The sequence below is a fragment of the Sceloporus undulatus genome, chromosome 5 (assembly GCF_019175285.1).
Source record: "Sceloporus undulatus isolate JIND9_A2432 ecotype Alabama chromosome 5, SceUnd_v1.1, whole genome shotgun sequence".
NCBI classification, from domain to species: Eukaryota; Metazoa; Chordata; class Lepidosauria; order Squamata; family Phrynosomatidae; genus Sceloporus; species Sceloporus undulatus.
Genome location: NC_056526.1, coordinates 37,354,505 through 37,374,409, shown reverse-complemented (window position 1 = coordinate 37,374,409; position 19,905 = coordinate 37,354,505). Strand labels below are relative to the sequence as shown.

Genomic DNA, 19,905 nt, shown 5'->3' with positions numbered 1-19,905 from the left:
CTAACAGCACATACAGTATCTGGCCTGAAGGGCAGATACATAATTGGACATATTATTTTTATAATTATTATTTATAAATACCCCGTCCTTTACCAGAATTAGGACTCAGAGCAGCTCAACAATATTAAACAACAATACAATTAAAATATAGAAAAGAGGTGCATTAAAAAGGAATTAAATTATTACAATATTAAAATAGATTGCTATTAAAATAATAAAGTACTTTTTAAAAAATATATAATTAAAGGTCAGAGAGGAAATGGTTTTCTAAGCTTCTGTGTTGCCAAACACAGGAGGGAAATACTCTGCTCTTCATGTCTGCATCTTTTACTCCAGGCTCATCACTAATTTAGATTTAACTTTCTCTCAGTTAGGTCACACACAAGACCTATGTGGGTCACTTGGAGGGCCCATTGTGTAGTGGCAGAGCATTAGGGATGTCACTTATTTCATGCTTACATGGAAAAGAAAATTTCAGAAGCTTTCCCACCCACCTCCCAGATGAGATTATGAGAGTATTTGTGTATTTTTCAATTATTTTTTTGTTCTTCATGACTCTTTAAAATGAAACTTTAATTTGAGGGGGGAAAAACCCTTGGGTGTTGTGCAAAATAAGTTAGTTTTGACAGTTTTGACAGTTTATGCTAATATCATTACCCCAAAGTACAGCAATGACCCACACATAGACTCAGACTCATCCACAAGATTTGGGGAATGGTCATTGTGCTCATTTTACTTATACAGAAGTTAATGAACTTGTCCAAATCTATGCTTTTCACATCTCACTGCTCACAATCCCTCCTCCCTACACAACTTTGAGTATGCCTATCTGTCAGTTTAGGATGACATTTCATACCACTAATGAAATGGACTTGAGTTTATTCCAAGCTTATGTCATAAAAAGTTTTGGTAGATTTTAAGGTACTACAAAGCTTTGTTGTTTTTGCGGCAAGAGAGCTAATCCTCTGAAAGGTCAAATAAGAAGGTTTTAAAAGCACTTCATTGGCCCCTGCTTTTTGCCCTGTTCTGCCATTTAAAAACTGATTTCTTTCTATTTTTAGACATTTTAGGTTGTAATCCTAAACCTGCTTATTGAAGAATAAGTTCCACTGAACACAAAAGGACTGACTGTACTTCTAAAGTTTTTTTTTTAAATTAGTAAGACATTTCTGTACAGATTTCCATTCCAAAAACTAAAACAGGGTTTACAAATTGGCATATTAAACCCCACAAAAATAACATAAAATCAAGTAATAAAAGCAAACACAGTGATAAAACAATAAAATACCTCATTTCAGTTAACTAAAAGTACAAGAGATAACTGACTTAAGTTGGTGATCAGAAAATGCGCAACCATTTATAGGTTAATAATATATAGATGCACCCTTGACTTGACAGCTTAACATAGAAGTGTTTTCTGAATTATTTTATTGGCCATGGTTTATGATGTTATAAGCGATCCCAATATCTCTTTGAAGGCAGAAAACATTTTTTTTTCTTAAAAAAAAATCAGGAATCTCTTGCAAACAGAGATGGAAAAGAATACCATTTAAAGATACTGGCAAGAGGGAGACTCCTCTCACCATATCAATCTTTCTTAAGAACTACAAGGGAAGACTAGACGTCACAGGTACCTGACAGAGATGGAGAAGTCACCTGAGGAGTTCTGACTAGCTCGAACGATGAAAGCACCAACTCCCTTGTCCTTGAGCATATTCTCAGCCTTGTGACGAGATACTCCTTCATGGAACCAGCTGCCAAATGTAACACAGATGAATGTAGTTGGTGAAGAGAAAGAGGTGATAAATTGGAAATTGGAAAGATTAGCAGTAAACCAGATAAAGAGACAGAGTACAATGGGAGGAAATGGCAGTTACTCATTCTGAAATAGTGCAAGACAATTCTTGGCTAAAGAAAAAGATAGATTTTGTTTAAAAAACAAAACAAAACCCAGTCCAGTCTATTTTCAAAGCTTATAAAAGTTATTTTTTTAAAAAATATAACTCACAGAATTGTCCAGCCAGCAAGCAATTGGCTGTGGGAACATAGATATGATAGTTAAATAAACAGAAAAATAAAGTCCAGCTTTTCCCAGGCTCTTTTGATTTACAATATCACATATGAATTGTGGAAACTGGCTGAGATGGTGGTGGAAATCAAGCAAGCTCCTGTCAAAACACAGAGCATTTTGGAAACTCAGATTGGTAACTGGAAGCTTTCATTTCCTGCTGTTAATTGCAATACTTGTATCAGTATGTTGACATAAGTCAGACTATTATGCAGCCACATACATTGCCCTAACAATAACAAGATGAGGTGCATGCACTTCTAAGTCTGCATCCACACTGCAGAAATAATCAGTGTGACACCACTTTAACTGCCATGGCTCAATGCTATAGCATTTTGGGAACTGTAATTTTGTGAGACATTTAGCCATTTCTGTCAGAGAGCTCTTGTGCTGCAACAAACTACATTACCCAGGCCAGTTAAAGTGGTGTCAACCTGCATTATTTCCACAATGTGGATGCAGCCTAACATACAAAACAGTTCTATAGCTAGATAGCTCCCATTGCAATAGACATCACCAAGGAAGTCAGCAGTAGAAAAATGGATTAAAAAAAATCTGCTTTCAATAATCTTATTAAATCAACTTCAATTCTTTTTGGGATCCAGGTTCATTTGAAAAGAGTGTAGTTACTTGCTTTTTTCAACTGTGTCTATATTGGTCTATGCTAATTTTTCTACATCCCAGCTGCCAGATGGAACTCTCCTATACAAACAGGTCCTTTTGTTTCCATCAGCAGGGGGCAGTGGTACAATATAACAACACAGGATAATTCAGTGCCTTAAAGAACTGCTCTTCTCACACCTGCTTCAGGTTAATCATATGCAAATAATTATTTAGAAACTTGACATTGCCAGACATCTTGCCTACTGAAGTCAAGCTACTAGGCATGTGTTCTCTGCTACCCTGCAGCAATCTCAAAAAAGAAGCTTCTTTTAAAGAAGACTGCAATGTGATTTGGTTGTTACCGGTTTGGATTTAAACTTACTCACTAAAATCAGTGGGATGAGATAGTCATAACTGATTTACGTCCCATTGCTTTAAGTGGATATGTAGTTGGCCATTCATTGCCACAGATGCTGCATCCCCTGATTCAACCATCCACAACTTGAAAATATTTTTTTAAAAATCCAAAAAGCTTGATTTTGCCATTTAATATAAGACACAGCATTTTATTACACTATGGAATATGAGACTTGAGCATCAGTGGATTTTGGTATCCACAATGTGTCCTGGAACCAAACTAAAGTAGATACTAAGCAGATACCCACTGTTTTTGAGCTATGGATAAGACTACCTTAAAAAAAAAATCAGTGCAGATGACTATCATCACATATATCCCTTAGCCGCATATCTTGCCACATGCAGACATACACTGCATGAGCACTACATAACTCCCATGCAGAAGGTGTACAACACATGTTGAATATGGTGCTGTTGTGCTATGGGTGAGGCACAACCGCAATGTGGCATGCACAGTGCTTCAGCACAATGGAGAACTTTGCTGTACGCACAACTCCATTTCTGTCAGTGTCAGCAGAATGCAACTGTTGCACTACATCAAACAATTCTCTCAGCATGCATAGCACAACCCACATATGCATATATCAGTAACATAATGTCAGCCTAAGTGTGTCTTTTCAGGCCAACATGTACAGTTCTTCCCCCTGTTCCTCATCATTTTTTCTTCGGAAAAATCTTATGAGGTTAATTATCCAGTTAACTTCATTACTGAGAGGGAATTTGAATCTCAATCTCCTCAGTCCTAAATCATATCTATACTACATAGTTATAGTAGTTTGATATCACTTAAGTTCCCACACTTCATCGTCTGAAATTCTGGGGTCTGTAATGTGATGTAGTATTCAGGAGTTTCTATTAGAGAGTTCTACAGCACTTATCTGAATTACAGTATTAGAATTCTAAGGACCATAGCTACAAATCTCAGGACTCCACAGAGTGGACCCATGACAGACAAAATTGTATCAAGCTGGTGTAACCATGTTGTGTAGATACACTCCAAGTCTCACATTCTCACTGCTACATTCAGTAGCATGCCTGTGGTGAGGACTGGAAGCATGTGTTAGAGGCACTTTAGTGTTAGCATCATCAGTAACTAACTTAGGTGCATTCTAGCAAACTGCTAGTCAGAAGGAGCATGTATACATTTTAAGGCAAATGTGCAAAACACAGGCAACACCATGTTAATTTTGCCATGGCATAGTCTCTTCTTTTCAGTACTTCATACTAAAGAATAAATCTAATGTAAGATTGTACATACCTGGGGACATGAAAATCTATGAAATTCTTTGGGACATAGCCTTCATAGCTCTTCAACTCAGCCTTATACCAGTCTTCCTGAGAACTTAAGATCTGTACATCAAAGGAAGAATCAATATTGGTTTATAGGATGCTATGCTCTTCATGCATCTGATGAAGTAAACCTGAGTCTATCAAAGCTTATGCTACCAACTTCTTTCTCTCAGTCTCAAAGGTGCTAAAAGATCTCTTTGCATACCGATCCACACTAACATGGCTATGTCTTTGAATCCCACTTCAGTTTTCTCATAGGGCAGCTATTCCTCATTCATCACATTCTGGTTGTGGGGATACTGAAAAGAGGATAGATTCAGTTTTCTCACAGAACCCATATGTAAAGACTTCTTGGCTAGTATTGTACTTTTTAAACAGTTAACCTAAAAGTTAAGTGGCCCTGCCTTATAGCAAATGAAACTTCAAAGCAAGACAATGCAAACAAAAAGAAAAGGAAACAAAGGGACATTAAGTAATTTGGTATGATAGGAGAAAACTAGGAGATTGTGAAGTTATTGATAATAAGAGCTCTCAGCAGTAAGCCTGAGGTGGAGATGCATTCTCCAAAGAACTAAAGCTATATGAGGAAGACAGGGGTATTAGAGGAGGTGCTTGTTAGTTTTTACCAAATTCCTGCAGCCTGTTCAGATAGTGAAGGTATATGTAGCATGGCTTTCTAATATGCCTTTGATGAAGGAGTTCTATTTTGAAGATCTTACAGGGTTTAAGAAGGTCTGTGTGAGTTTTTTTAATGGGTTGCTTTGTTTTTAGTGCTCTGGCCAGAGAAATGCAAATCCTTCCATTTAACCGGGGGTGGCAAAGTAGGAAGGAAAACCAACAGATTCTGATGTACAGAACAGTATGTTTGCATATTAATGTACATGTTCACCAAGGCATTTGTGTGCAATTGAAAATAAACTTCATCCCTGTGTATCAGACACACAGAGAGATCCTATTTATGTATATATGCAAGAAAGTTCCACTGGTTACACATTTTATTTAAAGCTTTCCAGTTATATAAAAGCAGAAGAACAACAATATCTATAAAGAGAAAATAGAAGGAAAGAACAAGAGTGAAAAAGTAAATACAAATATAGAAAATAAGAAAGGAAAACAAAAAACTAGGAAAAATAAAAGTGACTTCCAACCTTTTCTTGAGCTGTTATTAAACTGGAAGATCCATCAATCTCTCTCTCATACAAGAAAAAAAAATCAACCTTCTTTCTGTATATTAAGAATATTAATTCTCCATATTAACTCTTTTACAATCAAGGCTATTATCCTCAGCAGCAAATCAATCAGATATGTATTAATATATATTTATTACTAAGTTTTAGTAATCTTTATAATCTATTATTACAATTAGTCTTTCCCTCAACTAAATCAGATACTTCTATTTTGGTTACCTCTTAAATGCAAATATTCCCATTAAGCTTCTGAAGTTACCCCCTCTTAATTTCTCTTTTACCATCTGACATAACATTAGCTGTGTCTTATGAACAATCATAAAGGGAAAAAAGAAAAGAAAAATCACATCCATTCTTTTATTTTAAATATTATTATCTGCCTTTTAAATTGTTATTTTCTGTTTTCTATAACTTTCCTTAATTGCTTCTTTATACATCTCAATTTCTTATCCCCTTTAGCCATCTAGACCTTCAAAATCCATATTAATCAATATTGGGCTCCATTCACACTAGGAAATAACCCAGTGTGGAAGCCACGTTAAAGGGGGGGGGGGGGTTGTTCATACTTGTGCCAAGCACACTCTGCGCAGTTTGCAGTGGGGCAAGCGAAATGCCAACTTACCCCAGTTCTTTTGGAACCAGGGGGTCCAATGCGTCTTTTAAAAGAACTGGGTTTTTGGAGGGAGTTGTCAGTGGGAACACACCGTCGATCCCATTCAGAGCACTCAGAAGGGAAGGCTTATGTGCCGAGGGGCAGACATATCATGAAGGTTTCTCGGCAAGAGTTCTTCAGAGGGATTTGCCATTGCCATCCAGAGAGGGGGAGTGTCCCCAAGGGAATGGTGCTTAATGTTGAACAACTGGGAAAACATCACCCAAATAGTGTGACGTAGATGCGCATCATTTGACTCACAGTTTAAAAAACCCAAGTATTGATCAAACATGTGGAAATCCATTTTGAATCAATTCAAAGGAAAATGTGAACATGAAGTGTGTTAAATTGCCACGGACAGCTTTGATTGTGGTAAACATAGTGGGAACTTCAATTCGGTGTCACATCAATAACACGATTCAGCTCTATTTAGCTCAAGCCTACTGCTTTATCGTTAACACACTAAAAAGAGTTTAAAATATTTAAAACAGTATTTATATTAAAAACAGGAAGCTTGGGTCGTGGGGGAGGAAAAATAGGACAGAAGGTGAGAACAACCTGAAAATAAATAGGAGTGAGAGAGTGGGTACACTGATTTTAATACTGTGTTCACTTCTGGGCACCACAATTCAAAAAGGATGTTGAGAAACGAGTATGCCCAAAAGAGGGTGACCAAAACAGTGAAGGGTCTAGAAACCATGTCTTATGAGGGGAGACTTAGAGAGCTGGGTATGTTTAGCCTTGAGAAGAGATGGGTAAGAGATGATATGATAGCCCTGTTTAAGTATCTGAAGGGGTGTCACATTGAGGATGGAACAAGCTTGTTTTCAGCTGCTCCAGAGAATAGGACCTGAAACAGTGGATACAAGCTACAGGAAAAGAGATTCCACCTCAACATTAGGAGAAACTTCCTGACACTAAAAGCTGTTTGGCAGTGGAACACACTCCCTCATAGAGTGATGGAGTCTCCCTCCTTGGAGATCTTTAAGCAGAGGCTGGATAGTCATCTGTCAGGGATGCTTTTATTGTGAGTTCCTGCATGGCAGGGGGTTGGACTGGATGGCCTTTGTGGTCTCTTCCAACTCTATGTTTCTATATTCCCAACAATCCACAATATGAACAAATATATCGGAATTTTGGGGAGGGGGAACCCTTGCTTTTGGGGTATATTGCAGAAATGGAGGAGAAATAACCTTAAAAATTTTATCCTTGGCAAAACATAATATGGACCTTTTTAAAAAAGGAAGTACAGCAACTAATACCACCATCTCCTGACACATTTCCTCCTTCTGGAAGAACCCTGGTTTGGAAGCCTTGCAATTTCCTTGTACAGATGTAAATAATCAGAATGTATAAAGGAAAGGATAATCCTACTTTATCTACATTCAGCATATACATTCTTCTGTTTATTTTTCTCTTCACATGAATGACCACAAATGAATATTTCTGTGAATGCTGGTGTCACTACAAGTCAAACTGTCAAACTGCATAGTAAAGATTTGTACAGCTATGTATGTACCAGCTAGATTAGCTACACCAATGGCTGGTTTTAAATACGTACAAAAAAATGAACTTTCTTTCCACATCTTGAAAATCCTTAACATTTTATTTTCTAATTGTGGTGTTCTTGTGGTGACTAAACCATAGTTAAATACAAATAAATTACAATACATTACCAAACACAGCTTTTGCTTAGTTTGTTGAAACTGGCCTTCCAGAGAAATAAAGGTGAGCTGGAGCCTTATAACACGAGAAAACAAAGCCGAAATGGAGCCAGAGAAGAGTGGATTTCTCTGTGTATTATTGCATGAGGTTGCAATGCTTCTATTCTTTTACCATGGGAGACGATTGTAAAAGTGTTTTTTTTCTCTAGTGGATTTTTCTAGCTAAAAAAAGATGTGCTTTTACAACTGTTCCCTATGGGAATAGAATGGAAGCACTCCTGTAAGGCATGGAGAAAGCTGTTGTTCTCCAGTTCTGTTTCCATTTTCTTTTCTTGTGTGATAAAGCTCCTGGTGAATGGAAGATGGGAGACAGCTAGGGACGGAGGGAGGGGTTTATAGAAGACGAAAGGTTGTGAGCTCTCAGTGGGCTTCACCTTTTCTGTCTCTTTAATCTCCATATCAGTAATGTGTCCAACATTGCCTTTCAAAAACTGCTTCCCATGCTTCAGCAACTTGCAAATATGTGTTACAATATGTGACATTTATGATCCTGTTATTTCATATACAGTAGGTACTAGGAACATCGGTGAACAAGACATTTCCCTGTGTTGCTGGCTTGTTACATCCTCTGGAAATTGTCCCCAAAAGAATGCCTTGTGAATAGATCTTCCATTATTTGCAATTGCATCACCTACTACTCGACATCTAAGGAAAACATTTTGTTCTTGCTCAACCTTAAAATGAAAATTAAAAGCTTGGAAGAAGAAGAAAATGTCCATTCTTTTGTAAGCTGGCAATTATCAATGAATCTCTAATTTATAGTCAGTGGTGAACCAAACGTGGGGGCAAGGGGGCACTCCACCCTGGGTACTAAACATAATGGGTGCAGTAGAGGCTCCTTCCTTCCTATCTCTCATTAGGGTGCCAGAAAAGAGAATAATTAATGAGCTGTGAATGCAAATTGAGAAGCAAACTGTCCTGGAACTCTATCCTTCCCAGAAGGCCCTTGGCTCCATCTCTGCCTCTGAGGGAAAGAAGGAAGGAGGGCTTCCCATCAGCCCTACACAAAGGAACTCTATCCTTCCCAGTAGGCCCTTGCTCCATCTCACTCTCCTGCTTGTCCCAGAATTCTCCACAGGAAGAAGGACAAGTATAACCTGTGCTCCCTGGAAGAACTTCCTGCTTGCATTGGCCTCCTACCCAGAAGGCCTGAGCTGGCTATATTATTATTGTTTTTGTCATTATTGTTATTGTTGTTGTTGACCTTTAATTGTAAAGCTAGCTTCACCTCTTTCTTTTCTCTGTGAATCCCATCCTTCCCATGGCTCGCCACATTTCTCCTAACCTGATCCCCATTCGGCCTCTCCCTGTCTCCCTGCTTCCCTTCCTCTGTTCCCTCTGGAACTGCCGCTCTGCTGCCCCTAAAGCAACAACAATTCATGACCTCTTTCTCTCTAAACCCTTTAACCTCCTCGCTCTCACCGAAACCTGGCTCCCAGCCCATGATACTGCAACCTCCTCTGCCCTTTCTTTTGGTGGTCTCTCCTTCACGCACACAAGCCGTCCTGAGGGTCGAGGAGGAGGGGTTGGTATCTTGCTATAACTTCTGCCAGTTTCAAGTTCTATCTTTTCCCCCCAGCTATCATTTCTCTTCCTTTGAGTTTCATCCTATTAGACTCTTTTCTCCTCTACAGCTCCGGGTTGCAGTCATCTATCGCCCTCCTGGTTCTGCCACCCAGTTCCTATCTGACTTTGAATCATGGCTGACATTCTTCCTTTCAGATTCAGTCCCCACTTTGATCCTAGGTGACTTTAATATCCACGTTGACGATTCCAATAACCCTACAACATCTCGCTTTAACTCTCTGCTAGCTTCTTTTGGCCTCCAACCACATTCCAACTCTTCAACTCATTCTCTTGGTCACTGTCTTGACCTAGTTCTTGCTGCAAACTGCACCATTTCTGACTACCTGGCACTTGACTTTCCACTATCTGACCATCATTTAATCTCCTTTGCTCTCACTTATACTCCTCCTCCTCGCCATACTATTCAACGTCTTTTTCGTGATCTTCAATCTGTCGACTCTAACCATCTTGGTCTGACCCTGGATTCATCTCTCTCTTCCCTAAATCTCGGGGATTCTGCTGATTCAGCTATGTCTTTATTTAACTCCACTCTTTCCTCAACTCTTGACCATTTTGCCCCTGTCTCTGTAAGCACTTCTTCCTCCAAGACTAGACCTCAGCCCTGGCTTACCCCCAACATTAAGTTTCTCCGGTCCTGCTCTAGAGCGGCCGAACGTCTTTGGAGAAAGTCCAAAGAGTGGGCTGATTTTATCCATTTCAAATTTGTTCTTTCTTCCTTCTCTATGGCAAAACAGTATTATTACAAATCATTGATCTCTGCCAATGAGAGGTGCCCGCAGCGTTTGTTCTCCACCTTCAACACTTTGCTTAATCCTCCCTCTCCTCCTGTCTCTTCATCTTTCTCTCCTAATGACTTTGCTAACTATTTCATCTCTAAGATTACCACTATTCGCTCTGAGATAGTCCCTCCTGATTCTTCTTCTGCTCTTAATCTTCTATTGCCTTCGCCTAACAAATTTTCTGTCTTTCCTCCTGCCTCTTTGGATGAACTCTCTACACTTCTGAACTCTTCCAAACCTGCTACCTGTCCTCTTGATCCTATTCCTACTCGTCTTCTAATCTCTATAGCTCCCTCCTTTCTGCCCTCGCTTCTCCATATCTTCAATCTCTCTCTCTCTACAGGCTCCTTCCCGTCGGACTTCAAACATGCTCTCATTTCCCCAATTCTGAAAAAACCTTCTCTTGACCCCTCCTCTTTGTCTAGCTATCGTCCGATTTCTCTTCTCCCCTTCCTTTCTAAGGTTTTGGAACGGGTTGTTTATTCTCGCTGTCTTGAGTTTCTTGAAGCCAACTCCATTCTTGATCCCTTTCAGTCTGGTTTCCACCCAAGGCATTCTACAGAGACAGCTCTCACTAAGATCTCGAATGACCTTTTACAGGCCAAAGCTAATGGCCTTTATTCTGTTCTCATTCTTCTCGATTTGTCTGCAGCCTTTGACACTGTTGATCACTGTCTCCTAATTGACATACTCTCTGACCTTGGGTTCTCAGACTCTGTTCTCGACTGGTTTAGATCTTACTTGTCTGGCAGATCTTTTGCAGTAGTTGCAGGGGGTCTGACTTCTTCTCCTGTTCCCTTATCTGTTGGAGTTCCCCAGGGCTATGTTCTGGGTCCCCTTCTGTTTTCTCTCTACACACTGTCCTTAGGAAAACTCATCAGCTCTTTTGGTTTTTCCTACCATCTGTATGCCGATGACACCCAGCTGTATCTTTCTGCCCCTGACCTTTCTCCAAGGCTTGAACAGCAAGTCTCGTCTTGCCTTACAGCTGTCTCACAGTGGATGCGCCATCGGTGTTTGAAGCTCAACATGTCCAAGACAGAGCTTCTTGTCTTTCCTCCTAAGCCCAACCTTCAACACTCCTTCTCTGTCTCTGTGGACAACATTTCCATTCAACCAGTCCAGCAAGCCCGCAGTCTTGGCTTTATCTTTGACTCTTCTCTGTCGTGTATCCCTCAGACCACAGCCAAGGCTTGTAGATTCTTTTTGTACAATATTGCCAAAATCCGACCATATCTCTCCGCCTCTACTGCCAAGATCCTGGTCCATGCCCTAGTGGTCTCACGACTTGATTACTGTAATGTCCTCCTGGCTGGGCTTCCTCTTTCTCACCTCCGTCCTTTAATCTCTGTTCAGCATTCAGCTGCACGCATTATCACATCCGCCCACCGCTCTGACCACATCTCTCCTGTGTTGGCATCCCTTCACTGGCTCCCTCTCCCTTTCCGCATTCAGTTTAAGCTCCTGCTGTCGACATTCAAAGCCCTCCATGGACTGGCCCCTCCTTACTTATCAGACCTTCTTTCTCCTCACCTTCCCACCAGGGCCCTCCGTTCTGGTAGTCAAGGGTTCCTGTCCCAGCCCAGGATTTCCTCTGCCCCATCCCGGATTCGCCCCTTTTCACTTGCTGCCCCTCACTCCTGGAACCTTCTTCCTCCACAAGCAAGAGCCATCACTTCTTTAACCAGCTTCAAAACGGAGTTGAAAACCATCCTATTCAGAGAAGCCTTCCCAGGCATCGCATAATTGTCGCTTACTATCTGATGTTCTGTTGTTGGCTGTTTATCGATCCATTTCCTGTATTGCTATGTACTGTATATGTATTATCCTACTTGTGAGTATGTATTTTCCCTGGATAATGATTAACCTTCCATTTTGAAGCCAAGCCCTCCCTTCAGTCCATCTGCCTTGGTCCAGGCCTCGGAGGTTGAGAGGAACTGCTGGACCTCTTACCCTTTCCCGTCACCATTCCCTTCTCCTTCTGTGTCATGTCTTTTTAGATTGTAAGCCTGAGGGCAGGGAACCGTCTAACTAAAAAGATTGCATGTACAGCGCTGTGTAAATTTACAGCGCTTCATAAATAAAGGTTAATAATAATAATAATAAAAGCAAACTGTCCTGGAATGCTGCCAGCACACACACAAACAAATGCTGATAGTGATGGCTCAGCAAGAAAACAAACTAGGCAGCTGAGAGACAGTCTACAGACCTTTCTATAGTCCGAGAGAAGCAAGCCACAAACGAAAGCCAGGGTCCGGATACCAGTTCAGCCCAAGGCCAGGGAAGCCAGAAGGTAAGAGTAGTCAAGTTAGTTCCAAAGTCATAAGTTTGGGGCAGACAAAGATTCAAGAAGCACGGAGTTCAAGGAACCAGTGCCGACAGCAACCACAATGAAGGATTTGCAATAAACTCTGGCAAAGGGTTGGCGTTCTCCAGCTGCTTAAATAAGAGATGCCCTCCCTTGTGCCAGCTGTTGCTTATCTGCAGATTGCCTCTCTGCAAGCCTCTTGGATCTGCACAAGCAAGAACTCTCAGCTTTCCTTTGCCGAAAGGAAGGAACCTCCATGCTTTGTTCTTCCACAGGGGCAACACTAAGCTGCTGAGCATCTGGAGGGGACCCCACAGAGCTAGGGTCTGGCTGACCCTCAACCACTGGGGCTGGAAGAGCAGGGCTGGGGTCTGGCAGGGCATAACTGGGACCCGGTATAGCCTCAAGCTCTTCTTGCACCTGAGGAGCCACGGCCTCCTCCTCCTCCTCTTGGCTGGCCATGACACAAACTCTCTCACCCTGTTTCAAGGCAAGTTGATCTCCTCCCCTCCCCCTTGGAATTTCTTCGTGGTAGAAGAGAAGGGGGGGGGGAGAAGACAGGTGCCACTTCCTTCCCTCTTCAAACCATCCTCCTCAAAATAGTAGCCCTGCTTCTCATTGTTGCAGCAGAAGGAAAAAGGGATAGGGACAACAAGGGAAAAAAATAGAATCTAGCAGTCTCTTTAAGATTAACTGATTTATAATTTAGCACAAGCATTTGTGGTATCAGTGAGCTGATATTCATGAAAGCTTATTGTTGTGTTGCTGATGTTCAAGTTGATTTGACTTATGATGACCCTGTAAATGAGAGAATTCCAAGTCATCCTGTCATCAACAACTCTGCTCAGGTCTTGTAGACTCAGGGCCATGCCTCCTTAACTGATTCTATCCATCTGCAGTGTGGTCTTCCTCTTTTTGTACAGCCTTCTACCTTGCCAAGCATTATTAGAATGATTTCAATTTCTTCCTCTTTTTTCTTCCTCAATGAAGGCTTTTACCATATCCGAAGCATGAAATGCCAGCTATCCGAGCTGTGTTGAGGAAAGGAAGAGGCACTACGGATCATATTGTGCAAACATAGGTTGGACAATCGAGCATGTTGTGGATATTGGAGCATGTAAAAGAATTTTGGAAGAAAATCAGCCTGCACTTTATAGATAATAGCAAAGCCTTTGATTGTTCAATTCTCGAAAAACTATTGATTTCTCTTAAAGAAATGCATGTAGCACAACATTTGATTGTCCTGATGTGTAGCTTATGTGCAGGACAAGAGGACACTGTGAAGGCAAAATATAGAGAAACAGAATAGTTTGCCTTTTTAATTTATATGTTAAATATACAGAAAATTGGATTAGATTTGGAGGAAAGAAATGTGAAAACTGGGGGAAGGAACATCAATATCTACAGATGACACTGCACTACTAGCAGCAAAGACTTGGAATGACTATTGAAGAAAGTGCAAAAGCACTTTATTATTATTATAATAATTATTATTATTTACAGGCTTGATTGTACATTCGGGCACAGCCCCCCCAAACTGGAAGAAAACATGAATATAAATAAATAGTAATAAAAATTCCAAATGCTATTATTTTTACCTGAGAGAACACTGTTCTAGGAATCTCTAGGTCCTCCAGTGCAACTTGATGGTCAGCTTCCGGCAGAAGTTGATCATGAAATTACACTAGTGGACCTAGAGATCCCTAGAGAGAACATATTAATCAAAATTATGAATCATCAAATCTACGAAAGAGGAACCAGTGAATGTGGGAGGGTCAAATGGTATATACACTGGTGCCTCGGGATACGAAATGATCGGGTTACGAAATTTCTGGGATACGAAAAAGTTGGATTGGCAAAAACTGTTTCGGGTTACGAAATAATTTTCGGGTTACGAAATTCATTTTGGCGCGAAATTCAAATGCTGCAAAGTGCAGCTATAGGCTTTCCAGTGCTAACGGAAAGCCTTCTCTTAGCTAAGGGGGCTGGGTTAGGGGTTAGCTTTGGCGCGAATTTTGAATTTCGTTAGCAGTATTGATTGGCTTGAGAAATCAAGCTGATCATCTGGATTGGCTAACGAAATTGGTGGGGGGGGTGGCCTGGCTTCAGAAACAAAAGCCGGCTTCCATTGATCTGCCCCCTTTGTCTGGCCTTGTGGACTGGTGAGGAAGAGTTGCTTCTGAACTCTAACTTGTGGTTCCAGTGGAGGTTTGGACTTTTTCTGGCTTTCTGCCTTTGGACTTGTTCTGGCTTTGTACTACTGTACGTGTACAGTGCCAGGTGTACACTTCGGATCAAGACCTGCCATCAGGAATTTCTGTACAGGTAGGTGTATGGATTTATACCTTCTTCTTGTGGGGTGAGACAGTGTGACCATGCTTTTGCTGTGGGGTGGTGGGGTGCTTTGGTCATGGCTGTGATGATTTGAGAGTGTGGGGTGTGTGACCATGGGGTTGCATTTTCAGATTTGGGGTTTCTGGGGTTTGGGTTTGGGTTCTTGGGTGCTTTGGTCATGGCTGTGATGATTTGAGAGTGTGGGGTGTGAGTTTTGCAAGTTTGGCCTTGGCTCCATGTGGGCCAGAGAGTGTGACCATGGGGGTGGGGGTGGTTTCCAATTGTGGCTTTTGCTCAGTGCCTGTGCCTTTTGTCCTTTTTAGGCTTGAGCTATGGCTCCCAAGAAAGCCACAGATAAAAGCGGCGGTGACAAAAAGAAGAGGGCTCCCTTGTCCTTGGAGGACAAGAGGGAAATCATCGCCAAGCATGAGAGGGGCGTGCGCTTGGTGGACATTGCCAAGGAGTATGGAAGAAACCCTTCGACAATTGGCACTGTCCTCAAGCAGAAGGAGGCCATCAGAAGCGTTGTGGCTCCTGCGAAAGGCGTGACTACGATTGCCAAGCAGAGGACACCAAAGCACGAGGAGATGGCGCGCCTGCTGCTCCTCTGGATTAAAGAAAAGGAGCGAGCCGGGGACACTGTGACCACCTCGGTCATCTGTGAGAAGGCCACCACCATTTTTGAAGACCTGGCCAGCAAGGAGGCAGGCGAAGGAACTTCTTCCCAGGAGGAGCCAGCCACCCCGGAATTCAAAGCCTCACGTGGCTGGTTTGAAAGGTTCAAAAGGAGGACCGGGATCCACTCTGTCGTCCGTCACGGCGAGGCGTCCAGCGCAGACCACCAGGCCGCCGAAGCATTTGTTATCAAGTTCAAGGCCATGATGGAGGAGGAAGGCTACGTCCCGCAGCAAGTGTTCAATTGCGACGAGACGGGCCTCTTCTGGAAGAAGATGCCTCGCCGCACCTACATCACCCAGGAGGAGAGGAGATTGCCAGGCCACAAGCCTATGAAGGACCGCTTCACACTTGCGTTGTGTGCGAATGCCAGCGGGGACTGTAAGATTAAGCCCCTGTTGGTCTACCACTCAGAAAATCCAAGGGCCTTCAAGGCACACAACATTCAAAAGGACAGGTTGCCAGTGATGTGGCGTTCCAATGGCCGCGCATGGGTCACACGCCTCCTTTTCGTCGAGTGGATCAACAGTGTCTTCGGCCCGACTGTGAAGCGGTACCTGGAGGAAGAGGATTTGCCCTTGAAGTGCCTCCTCCTCTTGGACAATGCTCCTGCGCACCCGCCTGGCCTGGAAAAGGACATCCTTGCTGAGTTCTCCTTCATCAAGGTCCAGTTTCTGCCGCCCAACACGACCTCCCTCTTGCAACCCATGGACCAGCAGGTCATTGCCAACTTCAAAAAGATCTACACCAAGCACCTCTTCAAGCGGTGTTTTGATGTAACGGAGAGCACACAGCTGACCCTGCGAGAGTTCTGGAAGCAGCATTTCGATATCGTCGTGTGCTTGAAGATGGTGGACTTGGCCTGGCAGGAGATCACCAGGCGCAACCTGATTGCTGCGTGGAGGAAGCTGTGGCCTGATGCTTCTTCCTTGGAAGGGTCACAGACCGAGGGTGCTGAGCCAGGTGAAGAAGAGGTGACTGAGATTGTCTCCATCGCAAGGTCCCTGGGACTTGACGTGGACGACGAGGACGTGGAGGAACTCATTGAGGAGCACAGTGAGGACCTCACAACAGAGGACCTCAAGGCCTTGGCGGCCATGCAACACTCGGCCGTGGATGAGGACGTGCTCCATTTTGACAGGGGCCAGGAGGAGGAGGCGGCGGGGGCATTTTTGCCAACGGCAGAAATTAAAGACATTTTGCGGCAATTCCACAATGTGTCTTCTTATGTTGAGAAGCATCACCCTGAGAAGGTGTTGACCAGCCATGCCATTGCCCATTATGATAATGTCTGCCTTAGCCATTTTAGGAACCTAAGGCCCGGCAAAAGCAGACATCCTTGGACCAGTTCTTCACAAAAGAGGGAGAACCGTCATCCAAGAAGGGCAAAGGTGCTGATGACCCTTAAAAAAAAACACCAAATTTAAAAAAAAAATTGTTGTTAAAATGGTTAACTTTGTTAAATTGGTTGAATTGGTTAAATTGGTTGAATTGGTTAAATTGGTTGAATTGGTTGTCTGGGTTTAAATTTGGGTGTTTTGGCTGCCCCTCCTCCTCCTCCTCCTCCTGCCTCACTCTGAGATGCCAGGACCAGCAAAGGTAAGAAAAAAACTTTTTTTCTTTATCCTTTAGAATGGACCTGCAAGTCATTCTTAAGCTCTTTAGTGCCTCAGGCAACTTTGTATTACATTGTATTGTAGGGTACTTAGCTTAATAGGCCTCTATTGTAACTTTGTTTTGACTTGCAGGTTCAGTCTGAGGTCATAGAACGCATTAGTTATTTTCAATGGAAAAAGTGTTTCGGGTTACGAAATTTTCGGGTTACGAAAGGAATGGCGGAACGAATTAATTTCGTAACCCAAGGCACCAGTGTACAAAGTTCAATAAAAGCTCGTTTTCACTGTGTGTGACCATTATTATTATTAATTTCATTTTATGATTTTGTTGCAGAGAGAGGGGGAGTATTAAAAAAGATCTGTACTGGGTGTCAAATATATTAAGTAGGCCACTGCTTACAGCTGCCAATTTACACTTACTGGCTTGTATGGTGGATGGTTAATACAAGCACATAACTTAGCAGAACTTTACAATGCTAATGGAAAAATACTTCAGTAAATCCTTGGCTGGTACTTACCTTCAAAACATCCCCAGCACGGAAGCTCAGTTCATCCTCTCCTGATGCATTGAAGTCAAACTTTGCAATGGCTTCCATGTTGCCTTCTTGTAATAGGATAAACTAAAAGTGATAAGGTAGCGTTTAGAACTGTTCTTGAGACATGAAAGAATATTGCTATCCAATTGCTCACGTTGCATTGATTGAACTTGAACTGCAATTATTTTCCCATTTGTGGTGCAGAGGCCTCTGTCCCCTAAGAAGAGAATCACATATGATAGCACAGAAGCCTGCTAAACCAGTAGGAGACATTATTCTTTAGTGTAGTTAAATGTTAAGGAGTTGTAACACAGTATATTTGAAAGGGAGGGGTATAGAGACAAAACTAGAATTAGTTGGCTCTGTCTACTGTGGACTTTGATATCATCTTCCATTTGCAATCCTGACACACCAGTCCCAAAGGGCATGTTTCTCCACTGTGTTCCCACTCCATCAGCTGGTCACACTACAGTACATGGTTAGCTGCTATGCCATGGCGTGATGTAGTCACAATCCTAAAATCAGCCATCAGCATAGTCAAAAGTATAATCCTAATTGGAATATGCGGGATATAAATAAAAGATGATGATGATGATGATGATGATGATGATGATGATGATGATGATGATGATGATAAACAAAAGCTAAACAGCCTTCCTGAAAAATCTGGTTTCACCAATCTAGAGTAAGTTAACATCCTCACCCAAATAATGTAATCAACAATATTGTAGTGTGCCTCAACCTGGTGACCTTCTAATGGTTTTAGACTGCAACACCCATTATTCCCAGCCAGCTGACCATACAACATAATTGGAGGGCAATGGCCAAAGAGTGCCATTGTTTTATCTGCCCATTACACTGCACCACCATGTATAGTGCACAACCAAACAGAGAGAAAGAGACTCCAGTGCTTCGCCTTTAGTGCTACAGGTATGAGTTTTGTATGGAAAAACCATTGGTTCAAGCTCTTTGCAGTAAGACCAAAGCCTCTGTACAAAACACTTCCATAATGATGAACACAATCCAGTTTCCAAACACATCTTAGTTGTGAAGTCTGGCATGTGATCTAATTTCACATGACATTTCCACAACATATGGAGTAGTACAAGTACCAAATGAAACTGGGAGAAAAGAGCCCTGAATATAGTAAGAATGGAGTTTTATATCCTGGTATAAAAGCCTGTTCTACTATATGTGCACAGAAGCTCTACAAGTAGCATCAAACATATTTTTACATATGTAAAAGCTACCAATATGCATATATTGTGATTTTTACTAATAATTGCAAACCTAGTTTCTAAGAGTGCATTCCAAGGAGTCAAATGTCCAGACCACAAACACATCTCGTGAACCAGTAGCAGCCAGTGGTTGGTTGCACTGCAGACAAAAATCTTGTTTATATGACTGAAGTAGATGCTGCCAGGATAGAGAGAGAAAACCTTTCTTACCATTTCCTGCTAGCAAGTTTCTGATATGATCTGAAAGGACTACAAGTGCAACAGTCCCTCTACCTCACTCTCTTGTACTTCTCTGCTGAGGTCGCCAAAAGCAGTGCAGGAAGTGGGTCATTTTACAGTCTGTGCAGGTGTGCTATGAGCAGCTAAGAAACAGAACATGGCCCTTGTAAAAATGTGACTGTGGATCTTTACCTACAATATTTTTGTTAACACATTGTGTCCATTCTTTAAAACATTCCTATCACTTTTTAGTAAGTGATAACTTTGCATAACACTGCTAAGAGATACCCTCATGCATGGTCTTATTTTTAATATTAATAATCATAGTCATACTGAGTAATTATCTGGCTTATTCAGCATCATGGCATGTATAGTAAAGTACCTCAATACTGTTAAAAATAACTAGGTAAAGTAGTTTTTTTTTTAATATTGTCATTTAGGAGTTGGGGGCTGTGATGTCTTCTGGGGATCCTCAGAATTCCTACTTTTTCTCTTGGATTCTGACATAAGGGTGGGAGGGAAGAGTCACCAAAAGCCATTCTAAATCACAACCTTTGTCATTGAAAGTTATCTAAAACAAAATAGCTCAATGGATAGTTTAGATGCCATCACCTACTTACCAAATATAGGCGGGTTACAGACCACCGCTTTGCGGCAGTCTGCCGCCGCCGC

General features: G+C 41.8%; 1 protein-coding gene across 1 annotated transcript in view; it reads right to left on the bottom strand.

The window, feature by feature from the left end:
* The window catches only part of GRAP2 (GRB2 related adaptor protein 2), a 90,263-nt gene that overhangs the window by 13,987 nt on the left and 56,371 nt on the right, over window positions 1-19,905 (bottom strand). The window contains exons 2-4 of the mRNA XM_042466552.1: window positions 17,759-17,860; window positions 4,347-4,438; window positions 1,635-1,754 (exon numbers count right to left, since the gene is read on the bottom strand). Coding sequence (XP_042322486.1) covers window positions 1,635-1,754; window positions 4,347-4,438; window positions 17,759-17,836 — 290 coding nt within the window. The 5' untranslated portion in view covers window positions 17,837-17,860. The remainder of the gene's footprint in view (window positions 1-1,634; window positions 1,755-4,346; window positions 4,439-17,758; window positions 17,861-19,905) is intronic.